Below are 19,218 nucleotides of genomic sequence, written 5' to 3'. Positions count from 1 at the left end.
ACGATATCCGCCGTCATCCGCCGCTCCGAGCGCGGCTCCTCGCCTCTTCCACCGCAGCCGAGGCCGCCGGGGGCCGGCAGCGACTCGGCCGAGCTTGTATCGAGCGGATCGCGCCGCGTTCGGCGGGTCCGGTGAGGCTCCGAAGGGACGATCCCCCCGCCGCTCTCCCCGCTCCATCGCGCCGTGTGTGTGTGCGTGCGGCCCCCCCGGTGCATCCCCTCAGAGCGCGCCGCCATTTTCGCCGCGCCCCGTGGATGTGAGGCCGCGCTCGGTTCTTTTTTTTTTTTTTTCCTCCTCCCTCCTTCATCATCTTCTGCCGCCGCTTGAGGAGCTCGGAAAGGGGAGGGGGCTCCCTTCAAGACCCCCCTCCCCTGGTACCGGGGATGCGCTGACGCTGGAGGGGCCCAAAGCGGGCCGGGAGCGGTGAAGCTTTGGCCGGGCAAAGTGGGGGCTCGTCGGAGGAGACGGCGGGAGGAGGAGGAGGCGGAGGAGGAGACGAAGGCCAGGCGGGCCCGAGGGCCTCAGCAGCAGCAGCAGCAGCAGCCGCCGGGATGTTGCAGAATGTGAATCCCCAGAGCAAGTAGGTGCTGGTGGTGGGGAGGCAATGGGGGTTTTGGGGGTGTTGGGGGGTTGAGGGGATGGGGTGCGCCGTGGGACAGCCGGGTTGTGGTTGGGGTGTTGTGACGGCGACACTGGGGACGCGGGGACCCCAAAATTGTGGCAGTGTCGCCGTGGGAGCCTCGTGCTGGGGCTGTCAACCCCAGTGCTGTGACAGTGACACTGGGGACCCACAAATCGTGGCAGTGTCACTGTGGGACATAATGTGACAGTGACACTGGGGACGCGGGGACCCCAAAATTGTGGCAGTGTCACCGTGCGTCCCTCGTGCTGGGGCTGTCACCCCCCAGTGCTGTGACAGTGACATTGGCACCCCAAAATTGTGGCAGTGTCACTGTGGGACATAATGTGACAGTGACGCTGGGGACACAGGGACCCCAAAATTGTGACTGTGGCACTGTGGGACCCCTACATTGGGGATGTGTCACCCCAATGCTGTGACAGTGACATTGGGGACCCCCAAATCGTGGCAGTGTCACTGTGGGACATAATGTGACAGTGACACTGGGGACACAGGAACCCCAAAATTGTGGCAGTGTCACCGTGGGGTGCCTGTGCTGAGTTTGTGTCACCCCAATGCTGTGACAATGACATGGGGGCCCCTAAATTGTGGCTGTGGCACTGTGGGGTGCCTGTGCTGTGACAGTGACATTGGGGACCCCCCAGTTTGTGGCTGTGTCATTTTGGGACCCCCACATTGTGGCTGTGTCACCCCAGTGCTGTGACAGTGACACTGGGGACACAGGGACCCCAAAATTGTGGCAGTGTCACCGTGGGACCCTCATGCTGGGGCTGTCACTCCCCAGTGCTGTGGCAGTGACATTGGGGACCCCAAATTGTCACTGTGGGACCCCTGTGCTGTGTCACCCCTGTGCTGTGACAGTGACATTGGGACCCCCAATTTGTGGCTGTGTCACCCCAGTGCTGTGACGGTGACATTGGGGACACAGGGACCCCCAAATTGTGGCTGTGTCACCCTGGGACTTCAGTTCTGGGTCTGTGTCACCCCAGTGCTGTGACAGTGACATTGGGGACCCCCAAATCGTGGCAGTGTCACTGTGGGACATAATGTGACAGTGACATGGGGACACAGGGACCCCAAAATTGTGGCTGTGGCACTGTGGGACCCCTACATTGGGGATGTGTCACCCCAGTGCTGTGACAGTGACATTGGGACCCCCAATTTGTGGCTGTGTCACCCCCAGTGCTGTGACGGTGACATTGGGGACACAGGGACCCCAAAATTGTGGCAGTGTCCCCGTGGGTCCCTCGTGCTGGGGCTGTCACCCCCGTGCTGTGACAATGACACTGTGGGACCCCTGTGCTGGGTCTGTGTCGCCTCCGGGCTGTGACAGTGACATGGGGGTCCCTAAATTGTGGCAGTGTCACCATGGGAGCCTCGTGCTGGGGCTGTCACCCCTGTGCTGTGAGGGTGACATTGGGGACACAGGGACCCCAAAATTGTGCCAGTGTCACCGTGCGGTGCCTGTGCTGGGTCTGTGTCACCCCAATGCTGTGACAGTGACACTGGGACCCCTAAATCCTGGCAGTGCCGCTGTGGGACCCCAGTGCTGTGACAGTGACGTTGGGGACCCCCAAATCGTGGCTGTGTCACCGTGGGACCCCTGTGCTGGGTTGGTGTCACCCCCATGGTGTGACAGTGGCACTGTGGGACCCCACATTCTGTGACAGTGACATTGGGACCCCTGTGGTGGCCCTGTGTCACCCCAATGCTGTGATAGTGACAGGGGGACCCCCAGATCCCGGCAGTGTCACCATGGGACCCCTGTGCTGGGTTTGTGTCACCCCAGTGCTGTGACAGTGACATTGGGGACCCCCAAATCCTGGCCCTGTCACGTTGTGGGAACCCACATAACGTGACAGTGACATTGGGACACAGGGACCCCCAAATTGTGGCAGTGTCACTGTGGGACATAATGTGACAGTGGCATGGGGACACAGGGACCCCCAAATTGTGGCAGTGTCACTGTGGGACATAATGTGACAGTGGCATGGGGACACAGGGACCCCCAAATTGTGGCAGTGTCACTGTGGGGTGCCTTTGCTGGGCCTGTGTCACCCCCAGGCTGTGACAGTGACATTGGGACCCCTAAATTTTCCCAGTGTCGCTGTGGGTTGCCTGTACTGGGTTTGTGTCACCCCAATGCTGTGACAGTGACATTGGGGACCCCCAAATTGCGGCGGTGTCACCCTGGGACCCCTGTGCTGGGTCTGTGTCACCCCAATGCTGTGACAGTGACATTGGGGACCCCCCAAATTCTGGCTGTGTCGCTCTGGGACCTTCGCACTGTGGCCCTGTCACCCCAGTGCTGTGACAGTGACATTGGGGACACAGGGACCCCAAAATTGTGGCAGTGTCACCGTGGGACTCCTGTGCTGGGGCTGTCACCCCCCAGTGCTGTGACAGTGACATTGGGGACCCCCCAAATCGTGGCTGTGTCACTGTGGGAACCCTAATGTGGATCTGTGTCACCCCCGCGGTGTGACAGTGACACCGTGGGACCTCACATGCTGTGACAGTGACATTGGGGACCCCCAAATCCTCGCACTGTCATTGTGGGAACCCACATAACGTGACAGTGACATTGGGGACACGGGGACCCCAAAATAGTGCCAGTGCCACTGTGGGACCCCAATGCTGTGACAGTGACGTTGGGACCCCCAAATTGTGGCTGTGTTGTTGTGGGGTGCCTGTGTTGGGTTTGTGTCACCCCAATGCTGTGACAGTGACATTGGGGACCCCCAAATTGTGGCAGTGTCACCGTGGGAGCCTCGTGCTGGGGCTGTCACCCCCAGTGCTGTGGCAGTGACATGGGGACCCCAAATTGTCACTGTGGGACCCCTGTGCTGGGTCTGTGTCACCCCAATGCTGTGACAGTGACATGGGGACCCCCAAATCCTGGCAGTGTCCCTGTGAGACCCCCCCAAACTGTGACAGTGTCACCCCCACAGTGTGACAGTGGCGCCGTGAGACCCCCAAACTGTGGCTGTGCCACCCCCCAGACTGTGACAGTGGGACCCCAAATGTTGGCACTGTCACCCCCAAACTGTGACAGTGGCGGTGTCACCTTCAGGCTGTGACAGAGACATTGGGACCCCAAATTGTGACAGTGTCACCCCCCAGGCTGTGACAGAGACATTGGGACCCCCAGAACTGTGACAGTGTCATCCCCAAATTGTGGCAATGTCACCCCAGGGCTGTGACAGTGACATTGGGACCCCCCCAAAACTGTGACGGTGTCACCCCCAAATTGTGGCAATGTCACCCCAGGGCTGTGACCGTGACATTGGGACCCCAAAGTGTGACAGTGTCACCATGGCCACCCTTAAATTGTGGCAGTGTCATCTCCAGGCTGTGACAGTGACAGTGGGACCCCAAAGTGTGGCAGTGTCACCCCCAAACTGTGATAGTGGCAGTGTCATCTTCAGGCTGTGACGGTGACATTGTGACCCCAAATTGTGACAGTGTCACCCCCAAATTGTGGCAGTGTCACCCTCAACATGTGACAATGACATTGTGATCCCCAAAGTGTGGCAGTGTCACCCCCAAATTGTGACAGAGACATTGGGACCCCCAGACTGTGACAGTGGGATCCCAAATTGTGGCAGTGTCACCCTCAACGTGTGACAGTGACATTGTGACCCCCAAAGTGTGACAGTGTCACCCCCAAACCGTGACAGGGACATTGGGACCCCAAATTTTGGCAGTGTCACCCCCAAATTGTCACATTGTGACCCCCAAATTGTGACATTGTCACCGTGGGACCCCGGTATTGTGACAGTGTCACCCCCAAATTGTGATAGTGACAGTGTCACCCCCAGGCTGTGACAGTGACATTGGGACCCCAAAGTGTGACAGTGTCACCCCCAAATTGTGATAGTGACAGTGTCACCCCCAGGCTGTGACAGTGACATTGGGACCCCGAATTGTGGCAGTGTCACCCCCAAATTGTGGCATTGTCACTGTGGGACCCCGGTATGTGTCAGTGTCACCCCCAAATTGTGGCAGTGACATTGTGACCCCCAAAATTGTGATAGTGTCACCCCCAAATTGTGACAGTGACATGGGGACCCCCAACACTGTGACAGTGTCACCCTCAATGTGTGACAGAGACATTGGGACCCCAAAGTGTGACAGTGTCACCCTCAATGTGTGACAGTGACATTGGGACCCCCAACACTGTGACAGTGTCACCCCCAAACCGTGACAGGGACATTGGGACCCCAAATTTTGGCAGTGTCACCCCCAAGTTGTGACAGTGGTGGTGCCACCTTCAGGCTGTGACCGTGACATTGGGACCCCAAAGTGTGACAGTGTCACCGTGGGATCCCCCAGATTGTGTCAGTGTCACCCCCAAATTGTGACAGTGTCCCCTTCAGGCTGTGACCGTGACATTGGGACCCCAAGCTGTGACAGTGTCACTCTCAACATGTGGCAGTGACATTGGGACCCCCAAAACTGTGACAGTGTCGCCCCCAAATTGTGACAGTGACATTGGGACCCCAAAATTGTGACAGTGTCACCGTGGGATCCCCCAAACTGTGACGGGGACATTGGGACCCTGAATTGTGACAGTGTCACCCCCAAATTGTGACAGTGTCACCCTCAAATTGTGACAGTGTCACCCCTGGGCTGTGACAGTGACATTGTGACCCCAAAATTGTGACAGTGTCACCGTGGGATCCCCCAAACTGTGACGGGGACCTTGGGACCCCGAATTGTGACAGTGTCACCCCTGGGCTGTGACAGTGACATTGGGACCCCAAAATTGTGACAGTGTCACCGTGGGATCCCCCAAACTGTGACGGGGACCTTGGGACCCTGAATTGTGACAGTGTCACCCCTGGGCTGTGACAGTGACATTGGGACCCCAAAATTGTGACAGTGTCACCCGTGGGATCCCCCAAACTGTGACGGGGACCTTGGGACCCCCAAATTGTTGCAGTGTCACCCCCAAACTGTCTCTGTTGGTGTCACCGGGGTCACCCCGTCCTTGTCACCGGGGTCGTGCCCTTGGGGACAATCCCGGGGTCACCCAGGGGTCAGCTCCGGGAAAAAAGGGGGTCCCAAATCCTGGGGGTCCCCAAAATCCTTGGGGTTGGTGTCCCCAAATCCTGGGGGTCCCCAAAATCCTTGGGATTGGTGTCCCCAAATCCTGGGGGTCCCCAAAATCTTTGGGCTTGGTGTCCTGAGGGTCCCCAAATTTTTAGGGATTGGTGTCGTGGGGGTCCCCAAATTTTTAGGATCGGTGACTTGAGGGTCCCCAAATCTTTGGGGTTTGTGTCATGAGGGTCCCCAAAATCCTTGGGATTGGAGTTTTGGGGGATCCTCAGAATCTTTGGGGTCGGTGTCCTGGGGGTCCCCAAATCCTTGGGATTGATGTCCCCAAATCTTTGGGATTTGAGTTCTAGGGGTCCCCAAATCCTGGGGGTCCCCAAAATCCTTGGGGTTGGAATTCTGGGGGTCCCCAAATCTTTGGGATTGAAGTCCCCAAATCTTTGGGATTTGAGTTTTAGGGGTCCCCAAATCCTGGATCCCCCAAAAATCCATGGAATTGGTGACATGGGGGTCCCCAAATCCTTGGGATCGGTGTCCCCAAATCCTGGGGGTCCCCAAAATATTTGGGATTGGTGACACGGGGGTCCCCAAATCCTTGGGATTGATGTCCCCAAATCCTGGATCCCCCAAAAATCCTTGGGATTGGTGTCCCCAAATCCTTGGGATTTGAGTCATGGGGGTCCCCAAATCCTGGATCCCCCAAAAATCCGTGGGATTGGTGTCATGGGGGTCCCCAAATCCTTGGGATCGGTGTCCCCAAATCCTGGGGATCCCCAAATTCTTGGGATTGATGTCCCCAAATCCTGGGGGTCCCCAAATAATTGGGATTGGTGTCCCCAAATCCTGGGGGTCCCCAAAATATTTGGGATTGGTGTCCCCAAATCCTGGGGATCCCCAAAATCTTTGGGATTGGTGTCCCCAATTCTGGAGTCCCCAAATCCTTGGGATTGGTGACATGGGGGTCCCCAAATCCCGGGGGTCCCGAAATAATTGGGATTGGAGTTCTGGGGGTCCCCAAATCTTTGGGATCGGTGTCCTGTGGGTCCCCAAATTTTTTGGGATTGGTGTCATGAGGGTCTCCAAATCCTGGATCCCCCCAAAATCCTTGGGATTGGTGACATGGGGGTCCCCAAATCTTTGGGATTGGTGTCCCCAAATCCTGGATCCCCCCAAAATCCTTGGGATTGGTGACACGGGGGTCCCCAAATCCTTGGGATTGGTGTCCCCAAATCCTGGGGGTCCCCAAATAATTGGGGGTTGGTGATATGGGGGTCCCCAAATCTTTGGGATTGGTGTCCCCAAATCCTGGATCCCCCCAAAATCCTTGGGATTGGTGACACGGGGGGCCCCAAATCCTTGGGATTGGTGTCCCCAAATCCTGGGGGTCCCCAAATCCTGGGGGTTGGTGATATGGGGGTCCCCAAATCTTTGGGATTGGTGTCCCCAAATCCTGGGGGTCCCCAAATCCTGGGGGTTGGTGATATGGGGGTCCCCAAATCTTTGGGATTGGTGTCCCCAAATCCTGGGGGTCCCCAAATCTTTGGGATCGGTGTCCCCAAATCCTGGGGGTCCCCAAAATCCTTGGGATTGATGACATGGCGGGTCCCCAAAATATGTGGGATTGGTGACGTGGAGGTCCCCAAATCTTTGGGGTTGGAGTTCTGGGGGTCCCCAAATCCTTGGGATTGGTGTCGTGGGGGTCGCCAAATTTTTAGGATCGATGACTTGGGGGTCCCCAAATCTTTGGGATTGGTGTCCTAGAAGTCCCCAAAATCCTTGGGATTGGTGACATGGGGGGGTCCCCAAATCCTTGGGATTGGTGTCCCCAAATCCTGAGGGTCCCCAAATTCTTGGGGTTACCGTCCTGAGGGTTCCCAAATCCTGGGGGTCCACAAAATCTTTGGGATTTGAGTTCTGGGGTTCCCCAAATAATTGGGGTCGGTGTCTTGGAGGTTCCCAAATCTTTGGGATCGGTGACATGGGGGTCCCCAAATTCCTGGCGTGGATGTCCCCAAATCTTTGGGATTTGTGTCCCCGTTCCTGGATCCCCCAAAATCTCCGTATTTTAACAGCGGTTACGGATTTAGGAGCGGTTTCAGGGTTTAGGAGCGGTTTTAACGCTTAGGACCAATTTCAATTACGGAATTGTGGGTTTAGGAGCGGTTTTAGGGTTTGGGAGCAGTTTTAGCAGAGTTGGCTTTTCTTTCTAGCCTGGATTTAGGATCGTTTTTAACAGCTCAGTTGTGGATTTAGGAGCGGTTTTAGCAGTTAGGACTGGTTTTAGGAGCAGAATTGGAGGTTTAGGAGCGGTTTTAGGGTCGGTTTTAGGGTTGGTTTTAGCAGCGGAATTGTGAATTTAGGAGCTGATTTAGGAGCAGATTTGGGGATTTAGGAGCAGTTTTAGCCGCGGATTTAGGAGTGGTTTTAGGAGCGGAATTGCTGATTTAGGAGCGGATTTAGGAGCAGAATTAGGAGTGGTTTTAGCCGCAGAATCGGGGGTTTAGGAGCAGTTTTAGCCCTATTTAGAATCGGCTTTGGCGTCGTCGTTTCTTCTTTTTTGCGCGCATTTAGGAGCGGTTTTAGGAGCAGACTTAGGGTCGGTTTTAGCAGTGGAATTGTGGATTTAGGAGTGGATTTAGGAGCGGTTTTAGGAGCAGAATTAGGAGTGGTTTTAGCCACAGAATTGTGGATTTAGGAGCTGTTTTTAGCCCTGTTTAGGATCGGATTCAGCGTTGTTGTTTCTTCTTTTTTGCGCGCATTTAGGAGCGGATTTAGGAGCAGATTTAGGGTCGGTTTTAGCAGCGGAATTCTGGATTTGGGAGCAGATTTAGGAGCAGAATTAGGATTGGTTTTAGGAGTGGAGTTGGAGATTTAGGAGCCATTTTAGGAGCAGAATTAGGAGCGGTTTTAGCAGTGGAATTGCAGATTTAGGATCGGTTTTAGGAGCGGAATTGTGGATTTAGGAGTGATTTTAGAATCGGTTTTAGGGTTGGTTTTAGCAGCGGAATTGCGGGTTTAGGAGCGGTTTCAGCGTTGGTTTAAGAAGTGGAATTGGAGATTTAAGAGCGGTTTTAGGAGCGGATTTGTGGATTTGGGAGTGGATTTAGGATCGGTTTTAAGATTGGTTTTAGGAGTGAAATTGGAGATTTAGGAGTGATTTTAGGAGCAGATTGAGGAGCGGTTTTAGGCCTGAAATTGCGGATTTAGGATCAGTTTTAGGATCGGTTTTAGGAGCGGAATTGGGGATTTAGGAGCGGATTTAGGATCAGATTTAGGATCAGTTTTAGGAGCGGAATTAGGAGCGGTTTTAGGAGCAGAATTTTGGATTTAGGAGCAGTTTTAACACTTAGGACTGGTTTTATCATTTAGGACTGGTTTTAACCCTTGAATTGCCATTTCAAGTCCATTTTTAACCCCTTAAAACCGATTTCAACTGCGACTTTTGCCTCGAATTTCCATTTTTTTCCAGGAATTTCATATTTCTTCATATTTTTAACCAATTTTTTCCCAAATTTTCCAGGATTTTGGGCGAGGGCAATGCCGCCCTCGTGGCCCTGGACTCGGCGGCGCCGGGCAAGCGCATCCGCAAGCCCTCGCTGCTCCACGAGGGCTTCGAGAGCCCCACGATGGCGTCGGGAGCGGGGCGGGGATTTAGGAGCGGGTTTAGGGTCGGGTTTAGGAGCGGAATTGGGGATTTAGGAGCAATTTTAGGCGCGGTTTTAGGAGTGGAATTGGAAATTTAGGATCGGTTTTAGCCGCTGTTTTAGGGTCGGTTTTAGGAGCGGAATTGTGGATTTAGGAGCGGATTTAGGATCGGTTTATAGGAGCGGAATTGTGGATTTAGGACTGGATTTAGGATCGGTTTTAGGAGCAGAATTAGGATCGGTTTTAACTATGGAATTGGTGATTTAGGAGCGGATTTAGGATCGGTTTTAGCAGCAGAATTAGGAGTGGTTTTAAGAGTAGAATTGTGGATTTAGGAGCAGATTTAGGATTGGTTTCAGGAGTGATTTTAGCAGTAGAATTGTGGATTTAGGAGCAGTTTTAACCCTATTTAGGTTTGGTTTTAGCGCCATCGTTTCGTTCTTTTCACCCACATTTGGGAGCGGTTTTAACACCAGAATTGAGGATTTAGGACTGTTTTTAACACTTGGAACCAGTTTTAACCCTTGTATTGCCAATTTCAGTCCATTTTTAACCCCTTAACACCGATTTTAACCGCGACTTTTGCGTCGATTTTCACGTTTTTTCAGGAATTTCTCCCCCAAACCGCCCTAATTCCATTTTTAACCCTTTATTTCCCAAATTTTCCAGGATTTTGGGCGAAGGCAATGCCGCCCTCGTGGCCCTGGACTCGGCGGCGCCGGGCAAGCGCATCCGCAAGCCCTCGCTGCTCTACGAGGGCTTCGAGAGCCCCACGATGGCGTCGGTGCCGTCGCTGGCGGCGCCGCAGGCGAATCCTCCTCCCCCCGAGGTGTCGAACCCCAAGAAGCCGGGCAGGGTCACCAACCAGCTCCAGTACCTGCACAAGGTGGTGATGAAGGCGCTCTGGAAGCATCAGTTCGCCTGGCCCTTCCGGCAGCCCGTGGACGCCGTCAAGCTCGGCTTGCCGGTAAAAAAATTTAAATTTTTTATGGGGTTTTTTGGGGTTTTTTTGCGGTTTTTATGGGGTTTTGTGCGTGCGGATTTTGTCCCTAATCCCGATTCTCAAGGAGGTTCTGATGCGGAATTTTGTCCATCTCAGGCTCAGGTGCCAACTCAAAAATTGTTTCCATATTTAGGCTTGAGATTAATTTTGGGGTTAGCTCAAAATGTGATTTAAAGCTGGTCCTAAAATGAGTTAAAATGTGATCCTGAAAGTGATTTAAAGCTGATCCTAAAATTAATTTAAAGGTGATCCTAAAAGGGACTTAAGCCTGGTCCTTAAAGTGATTTAAAGCTGATCCTAAAAGTGATTTAAAGCTGATCCTAAAAGGGATTTAAAGCTGATCCTAAAAGGGATTTAAAGCTGATCCTAAAAGCGATTTAAAGCTGATCCTAAAAGGGATTTAAAGCTGATCCTAAAAGGGATTTAAAGCTGATCCCAAAAGTGATTTAAATCTGATCCTAAAAGGGATTTAAAGCTGATCCTAAAAGTGATTTAAAGCTGGGCCCTTCCGGCAGCCCGTGGACGCCGTCAAGCTCGGCTTGCCGGTAAAAAAATTTAAATTTTTTATGGGGTTTTTTGGGGTTTTTTTGGGGTTTTTTGGGGTTTTGTGCGTGTGGATTTTGTCCCTAATCCCGATTCTCAAGGAGGTTCTGATGCGGAATTTTGTCCACCTCAGGCTCAGGTGCCAACTCAAAAATTGTTTCCATATTTAGGCTTGAGATTAATTTTGGGGTTAGCTCAAAATGTGATTTAAAGCTGGTCCTAAAATGAGTTAAAATGTGATCCTGAAAGTGATTTAAAGCTGATCCTAAAATTAATTTAAACGTGATCCTAAAAGGGACTTAAGCCTGGTCCTTAAAGTGATTTAAAGCTGATCCTAAAAGGGATTTAAAGCTGATCCTAAAAGTGATTCAAAGCTGATCCTAAAAGTGATTTAAAGCTGGGCCCTTCCGGCAGCCCGTGGATGCCGTCAAGCTCGGCTTGCCGGTAAAAAAATTTAAATTTTTTATGGGGTTTTTTGGGGTTTTTTTGGGGTTTTCGTGGGGTTTTGCGCGTGCGGATTTTGTCCTTAATCCCATTCTTCAGAGAGGTCCCGGTGTCAGGTTTTGTTTCCCTCGGTTTTAGGCGCCTGACAAAAAATTGTGTTTTAATTTAGGCTTGAGGTTAATTTAGAACTGATCTTAAGCTTAGCTTAAAGCTGATCCTAAAATTAATTTCAAGGTAATCCTAAAAATGATTTAATGGGGATCATGGAGTTAATCTCAAAATAATCCTAAAATTAATTTCAAGGTCCTGAGGTTAGTTTCAGGCTGATCCTAAACCTGATGTAAACGTGGTCCTAAAAGTGATTTAAAGCTGATCCTAAAAGTGATTTAAAGCTGATCCTAAAATTGATTTAAAGCTGATCCTAAAAGTGATTTAAAGCTGATCCTAAAAGCGACTTAAAGCTGATCCTAAAAGGGATTTAAAGCTGATCCTAAAAGGGATTTAAAGCTGATCCTAAAATTGATTTAAAGCTGATCCTAAAAGGGATTTAAAGCTGATCCTAAAATTGATTTAAAGCTGATCCTAAAAGCGATTTAAAGCTGATCCTAAAAGGGATTTAAATCTGATCCTAAAAGGGATTTAAAGCTGATCCTAAAAGTGATTTAAATCTGATCCTAAAAGTGATTTAAAGCTGATCCTAAAAGGGATTTAAAGCTGATCCTAAAAGCGACTTAAAGCTGATCCTAAAAGGGATTTAAATCTGATCCTAAAAGCGATTTAAATCTGATCCTAAAAGTGATTTAAAGCTGATCCTAAAGTGATTTAAAGCTGATCCTAAAAGCGATTTAAATCTGATCCTAAAAGTGATGTAAAGCTGATCCTAAAAGTGATTTAAATCTGATCCTAAAAGGGATTTAAAGCTGATCCTAAAAGGGATTTAAATCTGATCCTAAAAGGGATTTAAATCTGATCCTAAAAGGGATTTAAATCTGATCCTAAAAGTGACTTAAAGCTGATCCTAAAAGTGATGTAAAGCTGATCCTAAAAGGGATTTAAATCTGATCCTAAAAGGGATTTAAAGCTGATCCTAAAAGGGATTTAAAGCTGATCCTAAAAGGGATTTAAATCTGATCCTAAAAGGGATTTAAAGCTGGGCCCTTCCAGCAGCCCATGGATGCCGTCAAGCTCGGCTTGCCGGTAAAAATTGAATTTATTTTGGGGTTTTTATGGGGTTTTTATGGGGTTTTGTGCGTGTGGATTTTGTCCTTAATCCCAGTTCTCAAGGAGGTTCTGATGTAAAATTTTGTCCATCTCAGGCTCAGGTGCCAACTCAAAAATTGTGTCCTTGTTTAGGCTTGAGATTAATTTTAAACTGATCCTAAAATTAATTGAAACCTGATCCTAAAAGTGGTTTAAAGCTGATCCTAAAAATGATTTAATGAATAAATGATTTAATGAATTTCAAGGTCCTAAGATGAGTTTCAGGCTGATCCTAAACCTGATGTAAACGTGGTCCTAAAAGTGATTTAAAGCTGATCCTAAAATTGATTTAAACGTGATCCTAAAAGGGACTTAAGCCTGATCCTAAAAGTGATTTAAATTTGATTTAAAAGTGATTTAAAAAGTGATTTTGTCCTTAATCCCGTTCTTCAGAGAGGTCCCGGTCTCAGATTTTGTCTGCCTCAGTTTTAGGTGCCTGACAAAAAAATCTGTCCTTGTTTAGGCTTGAGATTAAGTTAAAACTAATCCTAAAATTCACTTAAAGGTGATCCTAAACCGAATTTTAAAGTTGATCCTAAAATCAGTTTCCTTTCCTAAATTTTCTCCCTCTCAGTCTCAGGTGCTTGTCTGAAAATTCTGTCCTCGTTTAGGTCTGAGATTAAATTAAAACTGATCCTAAAATTCATTTAAAGGTGATCCTAAACCTAATTTACTGGGAAGTTTTCAACAAAGTTCCCCGGAATTCAGTAAAAATTCCAAAAAATTCTATGAAAATGTCAACAAAATCCTGGAAAATTCAGTAAAAATTTTTAAAAAATTCTAGGATATGTTCCTTAACGTTCTAACAAAATTAAAAAAAAAAAAAATCCAGGAAAATTCCAACAAAATTCCAGGAAAAATGTCCCAAAATTCAGGCAAAATTCCAGCAAAATCCTCCAAAATTCCCAAAAAAAGGCCAACAAAATTCAAAATACTTCCAGGAAAAATGAAAAAATTCCCCAAAATTCTCATTTTTTTCCCTTCCCCCTCCCAAGTATGAGTTTGCCTCTCCCCTTTTGGTGCTTTTTGTGCCTCCCGGACCCAAATTTGTTGATTTTGGCCCCGATTTTGTGCAGGATTACCACAAGATCATCAAGCAGCCGATGGACATGGGAACCATCAAGAGGAGGTTGGAGAACAATTATTACTGGGGGGCGGCCGAGTGCATGCAGGACTTCAACACCATGTTCACCAACTGCTACATCTACAACAAGGTAAAAACGCACCGAAAATTTCACAAAAACACCCAAAAATCGTATTTGGAAAATCACAAAAACGTCACGAAAAGATCCCACGAAAAATCAAGAAAAAATGACCAAAAAACCTCCGAAAATGGCATAAAAAATACTCAAAAATACTCAAGAAATTGGACAAAAGTCACGGAAAAAGACATTAAAATATAGCCACAGATAGACCCTAAAATTGTACAAAATCAGCCAAAAATACGCACAAAAAATCAAAAAATAGCACAAAAAATCCCACCAAAGATTAAGAAAAATGAACAAAAAAACTGCAGAAATCGACCAAAAAAATCTCAAAATAGACCCCAAAATAGCCCAAAAATACAGCCCAAAATACACCCAAAAATGGACTTTAAATTGCACAAAAATCCCCAAAATAGACCCAAAAATTGCCCCAAAACACCAAGAAATATGTGCAAAAATCACACAAAAATACACCCAGAAATTGCAGAAATACACCCCAAAAATCACACAGAAATTCACCCAAAAATGCACCCAAAAATCGCACAAAATCGGCCAAAAAATCCCATTAAAATGCCACAAAAATCCACCCAAAAATTGCCCAAAACCATCCCAAAATCCACCCAAAAATTGCACAAAAATAAACCCAAAATCCACCCAAAAATAGACCCAAAAATGGCACAAAATTGGCCAAAAATGCCCCAAAAATGCCCAATTATTACTGGGGGGCGGCCGAGTGCGTGCAGGGCTTCAACACCATGGGCACCAACTGCTACATCCACAACAAGGTAAAAAAATCATAAAAATACCCCAAAATATGTTAAAAAAATCACCCCAAGTTTTTTACAGAAGTATCACAAAAAATCCCAGCAAAAATCAAGAAAAAATGAGCAAAAAAACTCCAAATCTGGCATAAAAATACTCAAAAATAGACGCAAAAATCGCACAAAAATGCACTTTAAAATGGCCCAAAAGTAGACCCAAAAGTACACCCAAAAATTGCAAAAAACCGCCCCAAAAATATGTGCAAAAATGACACAAAAATACCCAAAAATCCACCCCAAAATTGCACAAAATCAGCCAAAACATGCCACAAAAATCCACCCAAAAATTGCACAAAAATCCCCAAAATAGATCCAAAAATACACCCAAAAATTGACCAGAACAACCCAAAATACACCCGAAAATTGTCCAGAAATACATCCAAAATACGCCTAAAAATACACCCCAAAATTGCTCAAAACCACCCCAAAAATCGCACAAAAGCAGCCAAAAAATCCCATTAAAATGCCACAAAAATCCACCCAAAATTTACCCAAAACCATCCCAAAATCCACCCAAAAATAAACCCAAAAATGGCACAAAAATGCCCAAAAATGCCCCAAAAATGCCCAATTATTACTGGGGGGCGGCCGAGTGCGTGCAGGGCTTCAACACCATGGGCACCAACTGCTACATCTACAACAAGGTAAAAAATTATAAAAATACCCCAAAATATGTTAAAAAAATCACCCCAAGTTTTTTACAAAAGCATCATAAAAAATCCCCCCAAAAATCCCCAAAAAAAGACCAAAAAAACCCAAAAAACAGCACAAAAATAGCCAAAAATCCACACAAAGACTGCACAAAATCAGCCAAGAAATCTCATTAAAATGCACAAAAGTACAGCTGAAATTAGACTCAAATACCCCTAAAAATAGACCCAAAATGCACCCAAAACCGTCCCAAAATACACCCAAAAATGCCCAAAAAATACACCTAAAATCACCGCAAAAATCCAAAAATAGACCCAGAAACCATCCCAAAATACAGCCAAAAATACACTTTATAATTGCACAAAATCACCCCAAAATATTCCCCCAAATGCCCCCAAAAATGGCAAAAAACTACCCCAAAATAGACCCAAAAATACACCCAAAAATTGCCCACAACCAGCCCAAAATAGCCCCAAAAATCCACTTAAAAATCCACCCAAAAATTGCACCAAATCACCCCCAAAATCCACCCCAAAATATCCAAAAATAGCCCCAAAAATGGCACAAAAATGCCCAAAAATGCCCCAAAAATGCCCAATTATTACTGGGGGGCGGCCGAGTGCATGCAGGGCTTCAACACCATGGGCACCAACTGCTACATCCACAACAAGGTAAAAAATTATAGAAAAATGGCAAAAAATTATTTAAAAAAATTTCATAAAATTTTCTCCAAAAAATCCCCCCAAAAATCCCCAAAAAAAGACCAAAAAGAGTCCAAAAATGGCAGAAAAATACTCAAAAACTGCACCCAAATATCACACAAAATCAGCCAAAAAATCTCATTAGCAATGCACAAAAAGAGACCCAAAATCCACCCAAAACCATCCCAAAATACACTAAAAAATAGACTTATAAACAGACACAAAAACATCCAAAAAATACAGCCCAAAATACACTCCAAAATCCACTTTAAAATTGCACAAAAGCACCCAAAAATACACCCCAAAATAGCCAAAAAAATCAGAGAAATGCGCTCCTAAATAGACCCAAAAATTGCACAAAATCAGCCAAAAAAAATCTCATTAAAATGCCATAAAAATCCACCCAAAATTGCCCAAAACCGTCCAAAAATTCACCCAAAAATCGCACAAAATCAGCCAAAAAAAACCCATTAAAATGCTACAAAAATGCATCCAAAAATTGCCCCAAACCATCCCAAAATCCATCCAAAAATTGCCCCAAACCATCCTAAAATCCACCCCAAAAATGGCACAAAAATAGTCAGAAATAGATCCAAAAATTCCCATTAAAATGGCACAAAAATACACCCAAAAGTGAAAAAATCCCCCAAATTTTTTTATAATTCCCCTAAACTAAAAAAGTGAAAAATCCCCCCCAAAAAATTCCCTCAAAATTCCAAAAAATGCAAAAAAAAATTTGAAAAATCTGAAAATAATCCGAAAAAATCCAGAAAAAAAAATTTCCTGAACAAAATCAGAAAAAAATTCCAAGAAAATGCAAAAAAACATCGCTTGAAAATTTGGGAAAAAAAAAAATCCAAACAATGGAGAAAAAATCTGAAATAAAATCATTAAAAATGCCAAAAAATTTCGAGAAAAACTCTGAAAATTTCCCAAGATTTCCAAGATCTTTTCCCACTAAAAATTCCAATTTTTAACTTTTTATTTTTTATTAATTTTTAATATTTTTAGCCCACGGACGACATCGTGCTGATGGCGCAGACGCTGGAGAAGCTTTTCCTGCAGAAAGTGGCTCAGATGCCCCCGGAGGAGACGGAGCTGCTGCTGCCCCTGGCCAAGAACAGCCACAAGAAAGGGGCAGCCAGGGCTGCAGGTGGGAAATTGGGGTAAAAACCTGAAATTTTGGTAAAGAAATTGAAATTTGGTAAAAATGCTGAAATTTGGGGCAAAAAATGTGAAATTTTGAGCAAAAAATGTGAATTTTTGGGGCAAAAAAAGTGAATTTTTATGGTACAAATGTGAGTTTTGGGGGAAAAATCATCTGAGGTTTTGGGTAAAAAATGTGGGTTTTGAGGTGAAAATTGGAATTTTGAGAAAAAATGTGGATTTTGATAAAAAATGTGGATTTTGAGGAAAAAAATGTGAATTTTGGGTAAAAGCAGAGGAGACAGAGCTGCTGCTGCCCCTGGCCAAGAACAGCCACAAGAAAGGGGCAGCCGGGGCTGCAGGTGGGAGTTTTGGGGTAAAAAATCCAAATTTTGGTTAAAAAATCCAAATTGGGGAAGAATGCTGAAATTTGGGGCAAAAAATCTGAAATTTCGGGTAAAAAAGCCCCAAAATTTGGAGTAAAAAATGTGACTTTTTATGGTAAAAATGTGAGCTTTGGGGGGAAAAAAAAATCTGGATTTTGGGGTAAAAAATGTGGGTTTTGGGGGGAAAAACCTGGATTTTAGTAGAAAATGCGGATTTTGGTAAAAACCTGAATTTTGGGGTAAAAGACGTGGATTTTGGGGTAAAAGCAGCTGGAATTTGGATAAAGGCAGAGGAGACGGAGCTGCTGCTGCCCCTGGCCAAGGGCAGCCACAGCAAAGGGGCAGCCGGGGCTGCAGGTGGGAAATTGGGGTAAAAACCTGAAATTTTGGTAAAGAAATTGAAATTTGGTAAAAATGCTGAAATTTGGGGCAAAAAATGTGAAATTTTGAGCAAAAAAAGTGAATTTTTGGGGGTAAAAATGTGAATTTTTGGGCCAAAAGCCTCTGAGTTTTGAGGGGACAGATCTGAATTTTGGGGTAAAAAATGCGGATTTTGAGGTAAAAAATGTGGGTTTTGGTAAAAATCTGAATTTTGGGAAAAAAGTCTGAATTTTTGAGGAAAAAATGTGAATTCTGGGTAAAAGCAGAGGAGACGGAGCTGCTGCTGCCCCTGGCCAAGAGCAGCCACAAGAAAGGGGCAGCCGGGGCTGCAGGTGGGAATTTTGGGGTGAAAAACTGAAATTTTTATGTGCCTAAACCCCTTTGCCCAGGATTTTGGTGCCCTTTTAGGGATCCTAACCCTGTTTTCCCAGGTTTCTTGTATTTCTCAACCCATTTGTTCTAGAATTTTTGTGTTCCTAAACCCCTTTGCCCAGGATTTTTGCGTTCCTAAATCCCTTTTCCCAAATTTTTTATATCTCCCCAATCCCTTTTCCACGATTTTTATGTTTTCCCAACCTGATTTTCCCCAGGGTTTTTGTGTGCCTAAACCCCTTTGCCCAGGATTTTGGTGCCGGTTTAGGGATCCTAACCCCGTTTTCCCAGGTTTCTTGTATTTCTCAACCCATTTGTTCTAGAATTTTTGTGCTCCTAAATCCCTTTTCCCAGGATTTTTATGTTCCTAAATCCCTTTTCCCAGTTTTTTTGTGTTCCTAAATCCCTTTTCCCAAATTTTTTGTGTCTCCCAGTCCATTTTCCCAGAATCTTTGTGTTTCCCAACCTGATTTTCCCCAGGGTTTTTGTGTTCCTAAATCCCTTTTCCCAGGATTTTGGGGCCATTTTAAGGATCCTAACCCCATTTTCCCCAGGTTTTTAAATCCATTTTCCCAGGATTTTGGTGCCATTTTAATGATTCTAACCCAATTTTTTCCAGTTTTTTTGTGTTCCTAAATCCCTTTTCCCAAATTTTTTGTGTCTCCCAGTCCATTTTCCCAGAATCTTTGTGTTTCCCAACCTGATTTTCCCCAGGTTTTTTGTGTTCCTAAATCCCTTTGCCCAGGATTTTTGCGTTCCTAAATCCGTTTTCCCAAATTTTTTATATCTCCCCAATCCCTTTTCCACGATTTTTATGTTTTCCCAACCCGATTTTTCCCAGGTTTTTTGTGTTCCTAAATCCCTTTGCCCAGGATTTTGGGGCCATTTTAAGGATCCTAACCCCATTTTCCCCAGGTTTTTAAATCCCTTTTCCCAGGATTTTGGTGCCATTTTAATGATTC

General features: G+C 46.4%; 1 protein-coding gene across 1 annotated transcript; it reads left to right on the top strand.

Moving 5' to 3' along the window:
- Positions 1 to 303: 303 nt before the first annotated feature.
- LOC128950253 (bromodomain-containing protein 2-like) lies at positions 304 to 17,124 on the top strand (the record flags this gene model as incomplete). The annotated part of the gene is made up of 4 exons (XM_054295134.1): positions 304 to 580; positions 10,013 to 10,310; positions 13,670 to 13,807; positions 16,983 to 17,124. Coding segments are annotated over exons 1-4 (607 nt in total), but the record flags the coding sequence as incomplete, so codon positions are not given.
- Positions 17,125 to 19,218: the final 2,094 nt, after the last annotated feature.

The sequence above is a fragment of the Melozone crissalis genome, unplaced genomic scaffold (assembly GCF_028551555.1).
Source record: "Melozone crissalis strain CALT ecotype California unplaced genomic scaffold, PUWL_Pcris_2 ptg000530l_1, whole genome shotgun sequence".
Classification (NCBI taxonomy): Eukaryota; Metazoa; Chordata; class Aves; order Passeriformes; family Passerellidae; genus Melozone; species Melozone crissalis.
Note: the sequence above shows the minus strand (reverse complement) of the source record. Positions and strands in the feature narration are given on the sequence as shown.